Source organism: Pelmatolapia mariae, linkage group LG7, assembly GCF_036321145.2.
Source record: "Pelmatolapia mariae isolate MD_Pm_ZW linkage group LG7, Pm_UMD_F_2, whole genome shotgun sequence".
In the NCBI taxonomy this organism is placed as follows: domain Eukaryota; kingdom Metazoa; phylum Chordata; class Actinopteri; order Cichliformes; family Cichlidae; genus Pelmatolapia; species Pelmatolapia mariae.
In genome coordinates, this window is record NC_086233.1 from 7,499,407 (window position 1) to 7,517,490 (window position 18,084).

The 18,084-nt window shown below is 41.1% G+C and overlaps 1 protein-coding gene across 1 annotated transcript; it reads left to right on the plus strand.

The window, feature by feature from the left end:
- The first annotated feature begins 1,022 nt into the window (after positions 1–1,022).
- On the plus strand, positions 1,023–12,309 carry klhdc4 (kelch domain containing 4). Its single transcript, XM_063480505.1, has 13 exons — positions 1,023–1,221; positions 1,406–1,497; positions 2,506–2,584; positions 3,308–3,406; positions 3,774–3,910; positions 4,036–4,128; positions 5,662–5,824; positions 5,910–5,988; positions 6,087–6,295; positions 7,597–7,822; positions 7,932–8,120; positions 8,370–8,486; positions 10,429–12,309. The coding sequence occupies exons 1-13, from the start codon at positions 1,123–1,125 to the stop codon at positions 10,599–10,601; spliced, it is 1,755 nt and encodes a 584-aa protein (XP_063336575.1). The 5' UTR covers positions 1,023–1,122; the 3' UTR covers positions 10,602–12,309.
- The last annotated feature ends 5,775 nt before the right edge of the window (positions 12,310–18,084 follow it).

Genomic DNA, 18,084 nt, shown 5'->3' on the forward strand with positions numbered 1-18,084 from the left:
GGAGAACAAAAGAAGTAGCATGTCATGTCCTTAAAAAATAGGAAAAGAAAGCTGCAAAGACTGATCCAGGGCTTGAGACCTTTTGCTGAACAGTGACCAGAAATGGTCTCAGTGGAAGTGAAGTCATTCTTAAGAAAAGAAAACAGGGAGAAAGCTGAAGTATGTCAAACTGCACAAGAACTGGACTGAGAATGAATGGCACTTAGTCTTATGGAGTATGAATACAACTTTGAAATACAGTGTGTGTCTACACTCACTGTAAAACATGGTGGAGGCTCTGTCGTGGTTTTGGGCTTCATTTTACCCAGTGCCGTTCAGAGTCCTTTCAAAATTGATGGAGTAATAAAGGGAGAAAAGTAGTGCGAGATTTAAAACCACGAAGTTACAATCATTTTTATTATCATTGTTATTAATTACTAACCGTTACAATGGTTGTTAGAGATAGGAAATTAGGTGTGGAATTTCAACCATAGATAAATCTTTGCATCAAACATGTTTAAATGACGACATTTCTGTTATTGTTACAGACTTGATACTCATTAAACAGGTCCCCTCCATCCAGTGAATTTAATAAGGGTCCATAGCTCTTTATCAATAACAACCCCCCGCCGCCCCTAAACTTTTGTCACTGCTGCCAAATGAAATAATAGCTGGGTTTTCTGGAGCTTTCTGGTGTAGTTTATAAATTAAATGTATATATCATTAAATAATTAATTAAATGTGTCTTTCATTCATTAAAATTGAGATAATTAATTTATTAAATATACAAATAATTAATAAAATGTCAATTAATTTCATTTTAAGCATTTGATATGTTACTTATAATGAATTAATTAAACATTTAATAAATTAATTCATGTCACATTTCATTATTTATTTAATGACGCGTTTATTTGATGCATTTTGGCAGGGAATGAGCGCGTTCTGTAGTCCTCCTCCGCGACTGAGGGCGCTGTTACATCCCAACAACGTGCTGACGTCAGGTTTGTTGCCGGAAGTACCTCTCAGTTGTCAGAGGAAAAGCATCGAAATCTGGCGTAAGAGGCTGTTTGGGCTTCCATGTGGCACTGAAGCCAAAAGAACTGAAGATTTTACGAGTAACTGTCCGCTTATAGAGCAGCCATGGGGAAAAAAGGCAAGAAGGAGAAGAAGGTTAAGGGAGCCGAGAAGACAGCTGCCAAAATGGAGAAAAAGGTTTCAAAAAGGTCCAAACGAGAAGAGGTAACAATTAAATCAAAGTAAAATAGGATGAATCGGAAAGCCCTGTAACTCCTGTTGCAAACCTTTTACGTTTCGCAGATTATTTATTTATTCATTTATTTATTGAATCAAATTATCTTTAATATGAGGTGAGCACATAAAGGCGTTTTTGATTTCTTCTCCTTTTAACCTTTTCTGCCTGCAGGATGATTTGGAGGCTCTGATTGCTGAGTTTCAGAGTCTGGACGCAAAGAAAACCCAGGTTGTCGAGACGACGTGTCCGCCTCCATCACCGAGGTGAAAAACATAGAGTCAGGCTCAATATTTGGAAAATATAAATAAAATTCAGTGTCATAAGCAACATCACAGTGACCCACAAACAAAGATGCAAAACAAGAGATGCAAATTAACATAAATAGCACATAAAAATCACCAAAATAAGGCAAAAAAAAAAAAAACGTGCGTAAAGAGATGAATGAGTCAAAGATACAGAGTGACTAAAGAGAGAAGCAAAACATCAACAAGGAATGCACAGTGACAAGAAATCACCAAAATAATGCAAAAGAAAGTGTGTAGAGGGATAGAAAACAACCACAGATCCCAACCTTTGATTTTTTTTTTAAAGATATAATTTTTTTATTATTTTGTATTTGTTATCGTGGTTTTGACGTAGTTTTGTGGTCAAAACCACAAAAAACTTAGTTTTGGATTTTATATTATTCACTCAAATAACTTACAGTGTAGATAAGAGAAATGCCAACTCAGTTTTTTGCTAGTCTCTGTCATGAATGAACAAATCCATTATTTATTAAATTAAATGCACTGAAATTAAAAGATTTAGTACATTATAACATTATTCCAATGTTATAAAAGGTACGGTTTGGAGGATTTGCTCCTGTTTAGCACCAGTGAGGACATTTTTCTGCCTCTTTCCACTTGTTTTCATTATTACCAGTGCTTTCTACACCATCATAAGTCTTCTACACAGTACAAAGGATGTGCTAGTTAGCTGTGCACGTAGTCTGCAGTAAAAAAACAAAAAGTTTAATTAATTAATTAATTTTGATGCAGGTCCAAAAGTAGAACTTCAGAGATCAATAAAAAAGGCTGTGAATCATCCTTTGACGGAGTCGTTAATGAGTGCACTGAGTGCAATTTCACCAGAGTCCATCCAGCATAAGTTCAGAGATTGTATTCAAAACAACACATTTCAGCCAGATTGTGGTGCTAAAGAAAAGAGTCAGGGACTATTGAAGTGAACAGGAAGCAGAATCTCTTGATGATTGACCTCTTCATGCTTTTTAGATTGAATGGATCCCTCTCTGCACATCCCGAGAAAGATGAACTCATCCTGTTTGGAGGAGAATTCTTCAATGGAAAGAAGGTAGCAGATTAGTCCAATAAATGATATTGTGCATTAGTGCTCACTCGTGTGTACCAACCTTCAGTATACGTCTCCTAGTGTGAATGAGCAGCTAATTACACAGCGAAACAGTTCATCTAATACTCTTTTCACAGAACCTGATATTTTTTTCTTGCAGTGTTGGTTTGTTATTTATTTGGTATTTTTTGTAGTCCACTTTTGCACCTTTTTCTATGTATTTTTCTCCCTGTTGCATGGGCTGCACTTTATTATTTTTATTACAACATCATCAAATGTCATCACACCGACCTGTGTCACTAAAGAACGAGTATGGGCCATCATGTGTTCAAAGGCTGCTGCGCCTGTCAGGACAGCCAATGCTAGTTTGAACCTGCTGTCTGTTTCAACTGACCCTAGCAACCAAGTAGAGACTGAACATTTTCAACAGAAGTTACCAAGGTGATTTTCGCAGGTTAAGAGAGAGCGTCTTTGTGATGCTCAAAGCTCAGGCTTTAGCTCAGCAGACCTCACTCACCGGTTATTTTTACTTCATAGTACAACCCTCTGCTTTCTGATTGGATTTTTTTCACAGTGTGTTGATTTAGAATTAAAAATTTTATAATTATTTGCAAGCATCACACGCTTAAATCTCTCTAGCCTATGGTTAATATGAGCCTAAGGCTTCCGTGGCTGATTTTGTGTGGACAGTTTCAAAAACCCTGCTGTTGTTTTCTGTTTTTGCAGACGTATCTGTACAACGATCTGTTCTTCTACAACATCAGGAAGAATACCTGGGTTAAATCAGAAATCCCCAACCCTCCTCCACCACGCTGTTCTCATCAGGTACACAACATCCCAGATGAAGACTCTTAAGTGTCTTTTGGTACACAATTTACAACTAAACATCTCAGGGGTTTCTTAGCATTTGATAAACCAGCAAACACCACACAGCCAGTACCTGAGTCAAATTTGTGCTGTCATAGTGTTGTGATTTATCATTTCAGCCACAAGGGGGCAGTCTGCTGTAGCACAGATCAGAGGGCAACTTTAAAACTTATCAGCAATCGCACATCATCACAGCAAGACAGCCTTTTACAAGCGAACCAGTTAAATCTGAGGACATCAAACTGTCTTATCTCGTGCTGTTTTTGCAGCCGTCTTCTTCCCCCCCACCTCACTCCTCCCCCTCTCCTTTCTTTCCTCCACTCAGGCGGTGGTAGTTCCTCAGGGCGGGGGACAGCTCTGGGTGTTTGGTGGAGAGTTTGCCTCTCCAAATGGGGAACAGTTCTATCACTACAAGGACCTTTGGGTACTGCACCTTGCTACACACACCTGGGAGAACATCAAGTGCGTACAAAGGCTGCTAAGCATAGATGCAGTAATTGGAAGTGGTTGCTGATAGATGGATTGTGTAAATACAGAGTCTCAAGTCCAGCTGCTGTACAGATGTTATGTTGGTTTTTACTTTTCAGGGCACCGGGCGGTCCATCGGGCCGCAGTGGACATCGGATGGTCCTCAGCAAGAAGCAGCTGCTGGTGTTTGGAGGTTTCCACGAGAGCACCAGGTAAACAGGCTCACTGAACAGGTGTCATGGTGGTCACGGTCTGCTTGATATCAGCAATGGATGAAGTGAAGAGAGAAACTGAATCCACTGAAAATCAATAATTTATTATTTGAAATTAAATGCAAAAAATCGAATTAATTTGTGAAGACGTATGCAAGAGATTGCGTATATACCATTCACAGCAATCTGAGGACATCAAGCCTCCTTATCTCACTCTGTTTATGCAGACATCTTCCTTCCCCTGCTTATAATGGAAGTTTAATCAGGCTGCGAAATGTTGGCTGGCTCAAAACTGTGTCTGAATTTGATTCGTCGACCGTGGGGACTGGTAAATGAAAATCACTTCAAGCATGAATACAACTCAGAATATATTGCTCTTAAAGTTCTACTGCGTTCCTTTACTATTAAATAAATAGATAAGGAGCATGACAGTAAATTAGAAGATTGCGTCGGCATTTGGACATTGCTGGGTGTTTGTTTCTGACTCTTCTTGTAACATATTAACACTTTTTGTGGACAGAAATTTTAATTTTGTTAAGGAGATTTTATGTTTTGGACATACAATCTTGTGAAAAACTAAGTACACCTTTACTCCTTCCAGTCAAATGCCTTTGATTAACTGATAATCAGCACCTCTATAAAAGCACAGGTTTTGTAGGTCTGGAGAATTCAGGTGTTTAACACATTGCCAAAATCTTCCCAGCAAATTAACCCCAATTTCAGTCTGCAATGGTAAAGGAAATTGCAAAAAACCCGAGAGCAACATCTCAGACTCATCCTAAGTTAGCAGGTTAAATGTTACATTTCATGACATGACAATAAGAATGGGAATGTACAAGAGTGGTTTGTTTGGAAGGGTTAGCAGGAGAAAGCTTCTTCTCCCCAAAAAGGGCATGACAGCAAATTGCATCTAAACAAATCACAACATTTCTGGAATAATGTACTTTTGACCGACAAGACCAAAGTATAGAGCTATTTAGACTATGCTTAGCACCGTTTGGAGAAAACTAAAGATAGCATACCTGTGCAATTCGACCATGAACTGCTCTGTATACTAAAGTATTCTAGATTCAGATGTCAGGCCATCAGTCCGACAGCTAAAGCTTAGATGAAACTGGGTTGTGCAAAAGGACAATGATCCTGAGCACTGCAGCAAATCTGCTACTGAATAACTTCAATAGAAAAGAATCGAGGTGCTGCAATGACCCAGTCAAAGACGGGCATTAAGAGAGGATCTCTATCTATAAACACATTCCCACAAACCTCAATAAACTGAAGCAATGTTGCAGAGACGAGTGGGCCAGAATTCCTCCACAGTGATGTGAGAGATCGATAAAGTCATACAGAAAATAGTTAGTTCAAATTGTTGCTGCCCAGGGTGGCTCCACAAGCTATTTCATTAAACATCCACCGCTGCTGACGACAGTAGTGACACTAGCTGATGCATCTGTGGATCCCTACAGTTTTTCAGTGTAAAAGCCCAGTGTCAGTTTCAGCTCTTTATGCTCCCGCCTCTGCCTCCTCACCCTGCAGGGATTTTATCTACTACAATGATGTCTACTCTTTCTCCCTGGACACCTTTTCTTGGTCACGCCTCTCTCCATCAGGCTCCGCCCCCTCCCCGCGCTCTGCCTGTCAGATGACCTCCACTCCAGACGGCATGGGTGTCATCATCTATGGGGGATACTCCAAAGTGGTGCGTGTGTCGTCTGACAGCCTCCCCCGTATTGTTGTCATTTTCTGTTGTACAGCCTGATTAAACTGTGTGTGCGTTCATGCAGAGGGTCAAGAAGGATGTCGAGAAGGGGACCATCCACTCTGACATGTTTCTTTTGAAGCGAGAGGGTAAAGATGGTCAAGGTACACAACACTCAGTTGTTAACGTCAAAATCATTCAAGTCTAACGATGTTGCTCCTGTCCTCGTGGTATATGTTGTGACTTTTCCTCTGTCCTGCAGAGAAGTGGTCGTGGTCCAGACTGAACCCTTCTGGCAATAAGCCCCCTCCTCGCTCTGGTTTCTCCTTGGCGGTGGGCCCAGCTGGGCGGGCGGTGCTGTTTGGTGGGGTTTGTGATGAGGAAGAGGAAGAGTCGCTGGAGGGCGACTTCTACAATGACCTGTACTTGTATGACACAGTGAAAAACCGCTGGTTCCCCGGTGTGCTCAGGGTAAGCTACGATCTATGTCTGTCCTGATGAGAGTGGTCCCTTCCAGGATGAAATTACCTCCATCTATAGATCTGAGTGGTTTGAGTGTGGAAACTCTGTGACTGATACACTGTGGTGTCATTCATAATTGCTGTGTGTGCATAAAACAAGGAGTACCCCACTTCCCCTGGAAAATTGAGATCTATAAAAGCAAACAGTGGAAAGTGAGTACGCAGTGGTAAGGCTCTGAATTATAGCTCAGCATAAGCAATACGTCGAGCCACAGTTTCATACTTTCCTTCTAGATCCACTTTATCACAAACATTCAGCAGCTTTCAGCTCATCTGGTCCATAGTTTGTATCGCATATATGTAGCCCCCCTCTGAAGTGCAGAGGAGGGGGTCTGATGGCATGCTGCTGTGTGTTCAGTTATAAAGCATCGCTGCTGATGCAATGCAGAATTCAGAAGGTAGGAAAAAAGATAACATCAAAGAGGAATAAAGAAATGCAGACTGTATCGGGGCAGGATGACGGTGCAGTGTTCAGCTGTCACAGCAGGAAGCTCCTGAGTTCAAACCTGCCAGCCAGCTGGGATCTTTCTGTGTGGAGTTTACGTGTTCTCCCTCTCTGTGTGGGTTCTCTGTAGGTACTCTGTCTTCCTCCCACAGTCCACATGCATGCTTTACATGCATTGTAGCTCAAAATCACAACAACATTTGCCTCAAGGCGGCCATCCACCGCGACCAGTTGGGGCTGAGGGGGGTGGAAGACGGGAGAAAAAGCACCCTGTGGAAGAGAGCAGAGATTAGTAATAACTAATGACTCCCTGTGCATTGTTGGATCCAAACCCAACCCAACTCGGTGGATGAATTTGGCCTGATGCGTTAGTGTTCTTATCACTTCACCAGCTGTAGTACAACATCTGTCTTCAATGGACATTTGGAGATTTTACAGGATTTACGTCACATCTGACACTTCTTGCTCCGATATACGTTATTTTGCACATCTCCATGAAACAGAAGTTTGAAAGAAAGAGCATTGATATGATCGGAAGGTTGGTGGTTCGATCCCTGGCTCCTCCAGTCTGCATGTTGCTCTCCGATGCATCCATGGGAGTCTGATTGTCGTCAGGAAAAAGCACTCAGTTTAGAGACAGTGCTTGTGAGAATGGGTGTGATTGGGTGAATGTGGCATGTTGTATACAGCGCTTTGAGTACTCTGGGAGAGTAGAAAAACGCTATATAAGAATCTGTCCATTTATCATTACCATTTACTTTCTGTGTGCTCAGTTTTATTTGATTTCCTCTTGTGTGTCTGTCCAGGGAAACAAGACAGAGAAGAAGAAACGGCGGAGGGTGAAGAAGGGTGGGGCAGAGGGGGAGGAAGCGGAGAGGGAGGAAGAGGAGGCAGCGGCACCTCAAGGACCCACTGAGATCATCAAAGAGATCGTCACTGAGGACGGAACAGTGATGACCATTAAGGAAGTGATTCCTGGTCCTCAGGTGGAGGAGGAGGAGGAGGAAGAGGAGGAAGAAGAGGAAGAAGATGGCAAGATTACACACACTCATGCTAAACTAAAGGAAAGAAGTTCTCAGTATCTTTGTTTACCTAACTTCGGGGTCTTTTTTTTGTTTTGTTTTGTTTTTATCGTCATTAGGCTCAGCTACGGCCCCGCTCACCGAGCCTTGCCCGAGGTCCAGCGCCATGGCAACAGTGCGACAAGGCAAGCTCTACCTGTACGGGGGGATGTTTGAGGTGGGCGACCGCCAGTTCACCCTGAACGACTTCTACTGTCTGGACCTGCACAAGATGGACCAGTGGGAGGTTCTGGTCGAAATGGACCCAAGTGAGTCAGCTGGACAATAAAAGTCCAAAAGCGACAACGAAGAGGCCTTAAACGAAATCCGTCAGCTCAGTGCGCTGCCCTTAAAGCAGCCTGTGTGTGTGTGTGTGTGTGTGTGTGTGCGTGCGTGTGTGTGTGTGTGCGCGTGTGTGCGCTAACGTCTGAATATCCTCTGACGCAGGAGAGAGGCGCTGTTAAGATGGGAGTCAGGGGCGTGAGGTTTCATTTGGATTTATGATTGTCTCTCCACAGAGACACAGGAGTGGCTGGAAGAGTCTGAGTCAGAGGACGATGAAGAGGAAGAGGAGGAGGCGAAGGGAGCAGAGGGGGAGGAAGAGGAGTCCGAAGAGGAAAGCGAGGACGAGGAAGGCAAGAGATTATTCAGGTTCTTCGATCGCCGACACTTATGTGCGCTCTTTATTTATAATGAGCAACAAGTGCAGAGTCCCATTCAGGATGTGCATGACATCTGTTTATATTGTACACCGCCAGTTTATAAGGTACAGGCATAAAACATAATGCAGTCTAATACAGCAGCTTCATAAAGGTATTAATATTCAGTTTCCATTAAGATGCTCTCAGGGGTTCATTTAACACTTCAGTGAAATGTTTTAATATTTTTCCCTGCTCATGTTTTCAAATGAGCATTGAGATCATGTTTCTTCATCTTGAACTTTACTTTGCATACGTTTGTTTTTTTTCCTCATTTTTTTTAAGGACACACTGCACGCTGTGCTGAGAGATGCCACGTTTTCAGCTAATAGCTTTTTGTAAATCATGTTGTTGTGAAACTGTCAAACTGTTTTACAAACACAACTTGTGTGTTTTTTTTTGTTTTTTTTTGAAAGGCCTGTAGTAACAAAGTGCGTAAAGATGCACTTAAAATTGATTCTTAAGTTGTCTGTTATGTAGAGGCAGGACTGAAAAAGAGCCAATATCGAAGGAAAGACTTCCAGAAAGCCTGGAGAACTGTTGCTTAAAAAATGACAAGAAAGTTGCTCCTGACACATTTACACAGTACCGTATTGTACGTTATTTCATAATCGAGTTTCTCACCCACCACATCTGCTTTTAATCTCATTATTCTTGGTCTGTCGCACACACACAGCAGCGTGTCACGACATTCATACTAACAGTGCAGTATCAGGCAGTTTAGAACGTTTTTTGAACGTTTAAAATTCTCATGTGCATTTTTACTGGCCTAGGAAAAACAATGTCTGTTACTTTATATACTGTTAGTCATATTGATTTATATGTATATTAATAATCTTAATCTATAAAATAATGAGAAATGACCATTGTAGGATAAATATAGCGTTTAATTGCCTTAAAAATAAAATGTAGGTAGGAGCAGGAAGTAGGTATGGTTTCAGTGTTTGAGTCAATGGACATGTTTATATTCCATTATTGGTCCTACCTATGCTCCCATCCAATTGTGTTGGGCATTGAGAGCACACAAGGCCGATGGCGCTGTGCTGGAGTGTGTTCGTCACAATCTGAAAGTTAACCTGCAGCCACGTTTACAGCAATGTCCCAGATTTGAAGAACCATGACTAGAGTCTCTAGTGTGCACGCCAGTTTTTAATTACTCACACGACTGGTGTTACGTTTTCAGCCTTGATGCTGAGATAATATAACAGAAGCTGTTGGGCTGAATTTAATTGAAATGAGTTCAGAAACCCAACCGCCCACATTCCCACGTTTGAATCAGGATTTCTGAGCTGATGCGGTGATTCCGGGAAGTTAGAGAGCTGTGTTTCAACCTCTGCTTCTTGCCATTTTTCAGTCTTTCCACAGCTATACTCAACACGAAGATATTAATTCTGAGAGAGAGCATCTGAACATGTGCAGCGTTAGTGTCTCCCTCTCTCTCTGTTATGGACAGGTTTCTTTTGCTTTGCTTTTGCAGTTCTAAACAGCTCAACAATGCAAGCATATGCATGTGTGCAAATGGGATATTTATTTTGGCACCCAGGTGTAAATAACTCTGGATTAGTTCAGATTTCAGCTTTGTCCCTACATCTGTTTAATTTTTAAATTCTCGAGTTATCAATCTCACAGATTTGGCTTTGGTTGAGCAATAATCCTTGTACTACTCCCTAGCTCCAAAGACATTGGCTCTGACATTTCTGGTAATGCTTCCAATGTTGTATTTACAGATGCTAAAGACATTTTTGTTAATAAACTACAGCTCTGGCTACTTAAGAGGAGATGCAACTGTGTTGTGGCTGCATCTGCTCAGTAACTTTAGCATCTCTATTATGCAGGGCGCTCCCTCGTCTAACATCTGCACCTGACTGTGTGTTTCCAGATGAAGAAGAGCACCCCGCAGTGCAGGAGGGGGAGACGGTAACGGATTACCAGAACCGTACAGAGCAGTACTGGATAGGACTGGCACGTGCCAACATGGGCTCCGACGCCAAGGACAAGAAAGTTGCCAAGGTCGCCCTCGCCATGGCTAAAGTCTTCTATGAAGACCAGTAGCAGGATACGCAGAAGTGTGTGTGTGTGTGTGTGTGTGTGTGTGTGTGTGTGTGTGTGTGTAAAACGTTTTTCTTTGTAATGGGTAAACTTTTATATAACATCCAAAAATGCCTTTTGAACAGTCTGGGAAAATAATTCAGTCATGAAACGATTACATTCATTTTTCACAACGAAAACAGTAACAAATGCAAATGACTGATGGTTTGTAAAGGTCAAAATTTTCATTCATTTGAAATAAAATCACTTTATTCATTAATTTCACCAAAGCATATTTAATGCTGACATGTTATCGTCTCTGAGTGTAGTGTTAGTTACAGCGATCCCAGTTGCAACCCCACAATAGCCGATGGTTTAGCTAGTACTTTGTACATCTAACTGGTAAATGTCAAGTAGGGACATATTATCATAATCACTGAGCAACTGCAAGCCGCCTTGCAACCCACCTCCAACTCAGTTGTACTTACTTGGAATTAGAATAACTTTATTTTCCACAGTAGAAAAAAATTGTCTTTGGTTCACAAATCAATTCACAATAAAAATGCTGATAATAATCAGCGCACATTCATGCATGCACACACATAAAGCCTCAATAAAACTATAGAAATATAACAAAGCATCTTGTTACTTGGTATGCTAATTACATTTGGCACAAATTACCCCTTTTACGCCTTTTTAGTAGCTAGAGGCATCCTATGACATCATCCTCAGGGCGTTAGTTCAGTATCAGAATAAAGATGGTGTTCTTGGTCAACAATGATAGACCGAGTTTTTCCTAAAACGGCAGTGTTATCCGACTCATCTAATGTGGTTTGTTGTTTACCAATGATTTTTCCAGCAGCTCCGACAATCCTGTCCAATTTGTTTCTATTTGACAGAGTCAGGAAAATAGGAACAAACATAATCAGTGTCATAGCTGTTACTGATGACTTATGTGTTCTGTGCTGGGTCTCTTTCCGCCTTACTGGCCATGCATGTGTGGAAAGGCAGGGAGGATGCAGAATAAAGCCACGCTGCAAAAATATGAAAAACAATATACTGACTAAACCTAGATTGTTGTGTTTATCCTGGTAACAAACGGTGGCTTCAGCTAACAAATCCAGCGTACACAGAAGAAAATTAACATCCGTTTGGGGGTCATGTTTAGCTAGCAGATGGAATAAATTATGATAGTGAAAAACAAAATAAGGGCTAAAGGACATTAAAAACTCTGTAGGCTTATGGGTGGACTGCAAAGTTGAGTTATAATTCTTAGTTTGGCACTACACAGAAAAAACTCCCACAAACTACTGTCGTGTGATGTGTGGTTAATGTAAATTTAAAAAAAAATCATCTTTAAATACACTGCATCATATATTTTGTGTTTCACTTGCTGGGACCACGTCCTCATGTAGGTTTGCCAGCATTTCTAGTTGATGATGACAATGGACTGAGCATGAATTGAAGCTGCTGTTTGGAGAAGGCCTCAGAGGGGAAAGGTGGCGGTTCCCGGGATGGGCAGATCCCCATGTACTAATGACAAGTGAATGAATTGAGAGAGGGAGGGGTAAGAAAACAGGAACAAACGGCTTATAGTGTGTGTTCTGTGGGGGGCTCTGTATAGACGGAAGCGGTGAGTATGAGGTGTGGTCCCACTCTTGAATGTCAGATAAATGATCTCCAATTTATTTTCCTCTTGCGAGTCCTCAGTGTTTGTTCAGTTTTTAATAAATGGGAGCCTGCTTTGAAAACAGAAGAAATTTCAAGTTAACTTGAACAAATGCGTGTTCCTCTGTACCCCCACTCTATCATGTACTTGTGCGTTTCTTGGATTTGACCCCATCTGGTGGACATCTGTGTCAGTGCAGTCAGTGAAACAGGTGGAGAACATTATTTGCATTATAATATTTATAAGGTTTTTTTGTTTAGTTTTTTTTTTTATTTAAGAAAAACAAAAACTACAACATCAAGCTTGAGATATAAAGAGGCTTTTTGTGCCATTTCCATGGACTTTCACGCAGCATCATTCATTCCTTTTATTCCAAAGTCATAATTGTGTTGGGTTGGTGTGCCCTCTGCAGATGGCTGTTGGCAACAAATTTTCTTTCTCTTGCTTTGACTGGGAAAAGCAAACAAGCTCAGCTGAGCCGGGGAATGACTGCATTTGCATGTGAGGAGGAGGAGCAGGAGAGCAGGGAAAGGTGGAGAGAAAGCCGGAGTGTTTTACAGGAAGATGGCAAAAGGAAAGAGGAGTGAGGCATGCAGGGAAGGATGAGAGGGCAAGTGCACGATGTCAGGAAAGACATCAGTCACCGTGTGAGCACCAGCCTATCCCTGGGTGACCTATTTTATCCTCCGTCAGCATAGCAAACAAGGGATGAGAAGAGGCTGATGAATAATAGAGGAGGAGATGGCTGCCTTCCTCTCGTTCACCCTCTCCCCTACTGCGACCCCCCCACCCCCTCTTTTTTTTTAATTTCAACTGCGGTACAAAAAAAGATTTTATAAATAACTTAAGAGATTTTTTTGGGTGTGCTGCTGACGTGGGGGGCACGTAGCGTGCAGTCGTCAGAGATACGTCAGCCGTGAGTGCGCGCGAGAAAGACAGAAACTTGTAGAATGTGAGTGCATCAGTTCGAGGCAGAGGGATATTTCTGGCCATTTCTGTCCTCGCTGTACATTAAATTGCAAAAATAGACGTGCAGGGTTTTCATTCAGTCGTTTCAAAAATGCACACTTGTGTAATGATTGACCACGCAGAGGAGCACTCTTATTGATTGCTTGGAGATATCACCCACTGTATGTACCGAGCAGATTGTGAGCAAACATTGAGCTGCTGGATGAGGCCGCCCAACAGCGAGGAGAAACAGGTTTAGAGACAGATGTGGGTTTCTTTACTTTGCCATCAATGTCTGAGCCAGTATGGAGGAACTGGCCTCTGACATTCCTAATGGCTGACACTTATATCCCCGGAGCATTTAAGGAGTCATAATTCAAACTATAACTTTGACACACATGAGTGGAACTATGCTCGCCAAAGCCGTTTTCATACATGCGCTGCAACTGCACACTGACTGCAATAGAAAGACTAAAATAGATTTTGTTAAAAACTGTAATTTGTTGTGGTTTGCTTTTTTTGAAGCTACAAATTGAATTTACATAATTCTTCAAATTATGTTTTAGATATGAGTTCAGAGCTGTTTTTAAAGCTGTTATAATCAGATTTTACTGCCAGCAAAATTCACATCTCATTCATGACTGTGAATCCACACAAGAGCCAGAGGTGCTCAGCTTCCTGTGCTCGAGGGTCACTCTGCGAATGACAGGAAGGCAGGAGCCGGTTACTAAGCAAACAGTAACACTCTAGATAAACTGAATAAGCATTAACAGGCCTGTAAGTCAGTTATCTTTAAAATTATTTCCAAATTAAAAGATGTTTTTTGTTTGTACCTACACTTACTTGTTGCAAAGATTGACATTAAGCCTACAGATCGCCCAGTATATGGACATTAACACAATTCTTGATATTTTGTCCAACGTACACAACAACAAAAGATTTTAAATCAAACATTCAGGATGTGTGAAGTGCAGATTTACAGTCCTTTTAATTTGCGGCATTTAACAGAAGTATGACATTATCTGTTTGGTACTTACAGCCCCCCATTGTCAGATGCCCAAAAGTAATTGGACATAATTTGAACTATATGGATTGTTTTTCGACAATCCCGGACTCAATGTTCTGTTAATGATGCTTGTGACAGTCAATGGCACTTGTGCAATTTTTTTTAAAGGTTTAAATACATAAAATATTATTACGGTTTCACAGTTTTAAATAATAAGGTCAGCTAGTTTTTCTATTCTTGAATCTTTATGGTGTCACTGACAACATATATCCCTAATATGGCCATCTGAGCACAGAAGCTCCACCCACCTGCTATTAAACCCTTCTGATTGTGAGGAGCAGCCAATCACAACAAAGCTGGCTTAAATCTGGGGTGTTATCTTGAACCCCGAGTCTTGCTAAGCTAGAATAAAAATAATGAGTTGGAAATAAATAAAATGAGAAGCTTAAATGTGGCTGGAGCTAGAGTGACCAGATGTCCTCCTTTGTGTGGGACTCCACACCATTTGTGTTCCTTCTCCTCTGTCCCACATTATCCTGAGGTAATGTCCCACATTATGAATGGTTATGCAGCACAAGCACTTTTCTAAAATCTGGCTTTTACCCAGGGAATATGGAAGTAAGGCATTTATTATTATACTCAGAAGAAGGTTAACCTGTCTAATCACATACTCAGTTAAAGTTACAAGCTTTGCAGATTTAGTTAAATATGATGGAAAGTACCACAAAGAAAGATAAGCGGCAGTATATTCGGGGTGAAAGTTTTTGCCTTTTTTGCAGTTTTGCACAGATGGAAAATATGGTGTGTAGTATATTTGTATCATAACTGCATAAAAATTTGTAAAATTGTCAGATATGGCTGAACAAAGGTGTGACAATCTGTGGATACACTCCTGGATAAACTATTATTTAACATGAAAATTTAAGATTACCGCTCAGCATTGCTGACATTTCCCACTTGTCCCACATTTTTTTAAATGAGTGAATTAGCTGCCTTGTGGACTTAGCTAAATTATCCTTACATCAACCTGCATATAAAGATAACAAAATATGAATATCTGCTGTCTTGCTTTGATTAATTAATTTGCAGTTAATGTGAACCCTGTTTGTACTCCAGGTTTGGAGTTGAAGTGGCCAACCGCATCTCCACCCCTCACCGTCTGAGTGCCACTTTTATTCAGGGCTCTTCTTCATTCACTCAGTCTTCCTCCTCTCATCACCCAATGACATTATCCGTGATTAAGCCAGTGCTGTAATTGAATCTGTTCAAATGATGTCAAGGATTTGTGAACCTTCGTTACTCTTTTGCTACCAACTTCTCTAAATCCTAATCCGTTTGTTGTGGTCAGGAAATCACACTAACCCAGTCTCACTCTGTTGCCCTCTCACCTGCTCACCTTCAGCCTTCCCCCACCTTTGTCTCTCTGTCTGCTGTGTTTAGAGGCCTAAGCCTTAATCCCTACCCTCAGTGATTTTATTACCATAATCTGGGTTAGAATTGGCTTAGCTCTCATAGACACTGCCATGCGGAAGGACAAAGACAACAACAGCAAAAGGACAGCAGTGTGAAGAAAGTGAATGGGAAAGGAGGACGCGATAAGTCTTGTTAGAGAACGTGAGAGACACAGGAGGTGTGAATGTATTATGTTTTGCATCACACATTGAAAATGAGCCACACTGGCATTAAACATTACATCCACTTGGAGGTGTTAAGTTCGCTGAGGTACACTTGAGGGAGAAATCAAACAGGGCAGAAAGAACAGCGCTTCAAACCCCGGCCAGCATAGTGGACAAGTCAGCAAAAAAGCCAGCAAAGAACAATTTTTACATGGTTTGTTATAACTGAATCTAAAGTAGAAAAGGCTCTGTAGTGTCTGCCAGTGTTTTATGGTTTTCAAAGAATTAAAGTTTTTGAGAGCAGCTCCTCTACCTGCAGCCTTTCAGATGTCAGCAGGTTCAGTGGTTCATACCTCTCGCCTCATGAGCTGCTTATGCTCCATTGAAATCGCTTTCCTCACCCTGAGTGTGATGTTATGTAACAAGTGACACAAAGACATGGCCAAGTGGAGCGTAGCCCCAGCTGTCGTGGCTGCAACACCACAGAGAAGAAGTCGAATCCCGCTGGAACCAAACTCGGAGATGCAACTCTTCGGAGTGGCCAAAGTTGGTACAGCACTTCATGCAAGGCACCCATAAATATTACAGATTACTGAGAAGCAAAGAGTAATACTTTTCTTGGTATTTTACATGCCATTGCACACAAACATCTCATATTTTTAGCATTTAATATACCCCCGCCCAAAAACACAAGAAAGAAAACAAAAGGTAAAACCACATCTCTAGTCCATCCTGCAGCAGTTAGCTTAGCCTCAGTGAAGACCACAAGAAAACCACAGGAACTGAGGAAATTAAGCCAAAAATGAAATAACCCAAAGTGTATTCCTCTAGTTTTATTTATAGCTCATCCACCTGGATATTGGGTCTTAGTTATGGGTATCCCAATAGTGAGAGCTGTAGTCAATCTGCTCTGCTATTTAGCTAGCCACCAATCTGCCTTTATGCTGTGCTTGTGCTACTGGTGTTTTTTGGAGGATTTCTAATGGCCTGTTGTTTGGTCCAGTCTGTCCAAGGACATTGTGCTTCAGTTTTAGTGAGTAAAATTACTATTTACTATTTCATTAGTTTTTTGAGTATCAATAATTAGCAGATATGAGTGTCTGTGTGTTTGCTAACTGAGCTAACTAGTATTAGTGTATAACTTAGCACTCCACCCTTTCAGCGATACATATGGTTACTTCTGGCTCCAGGAAATTAACAGTTATAATGATGTTGAAAGCTTATGGCTCCAAAACCAATCAATGGCCACATCCATGTTTTATATATGCATGCAGTACATTGAAGTTATTCAGAAGCTCCAGCTTCAACTGCAGGTCCACACACATTTGCATATCAGAGACTAAGAAAAGCACTCTAGCTAAGCACACAATGCTGAAATGAAATAATTAAATGACACTGTGTTTCACATTAATTAGTCTGTGTCTCCCTCCTGCTACAGAGTAAACCGGATTCTTCTGAACCCAGCATGAAGCCTCTGTAGGTGCTAGTGAGCATTACTGATATTATTAAGGGTAGATTAATCGAATTCCAACATTTTAAATTGGAATCCTTTTTTTTTAAGAAAAAAGTAATAACTGTAATGCATCATTAAGTTATTCATTACTTCAAGAGATTGCATTATGATAGATTTGATTAGATATTGCTTTATGATGATAAACATATGAGCAAAATAAGAGCCTGAAATTGATTACCCCTCTGCAGATTTCCAGATTTCTTAAGGCATTATTAATTTGACCTCTTTATGCTGACATCTGCAACAGAAATGGAGCAGAAACTGAAATCGATTATAGAATACATACACATCCCTGGCTTTTTTTTTTCTATGCCTAGGCACTTTTTAACCTAACCTTCACACACTCACACTCTGATGGATGCATCCAGGGCATCTCAGGGTTTGGCATCTTCAGAGATACTTCAACATCTAGATTGAAGGAGCCAGAGCTTGGACCACCCTCCTTAACAGTAGACACCCACCCTCTTCCTCCTGAGCCACAACCGCCTTTAAAGGCACATAGAAGACAGGATATGCAGCATATTGCAAGTTTGGCACACCGCTCAGGCAGCATCGAGAGATTACTGCCGACCTGTCTGTAAAAATAAAGAAAAGGCAGGAAATTAAAATGACAAAAATGAAAAATGCTAATAATAGAAAACAATAATGGGATGCTCCCAGCGCTCCCATTGAAACAGATTACCTTCCAGCTTAGTGACAGATCCAACACCAAGGCAATATACAAAAGGCTGAACATAATCATGCAGTATACAGAA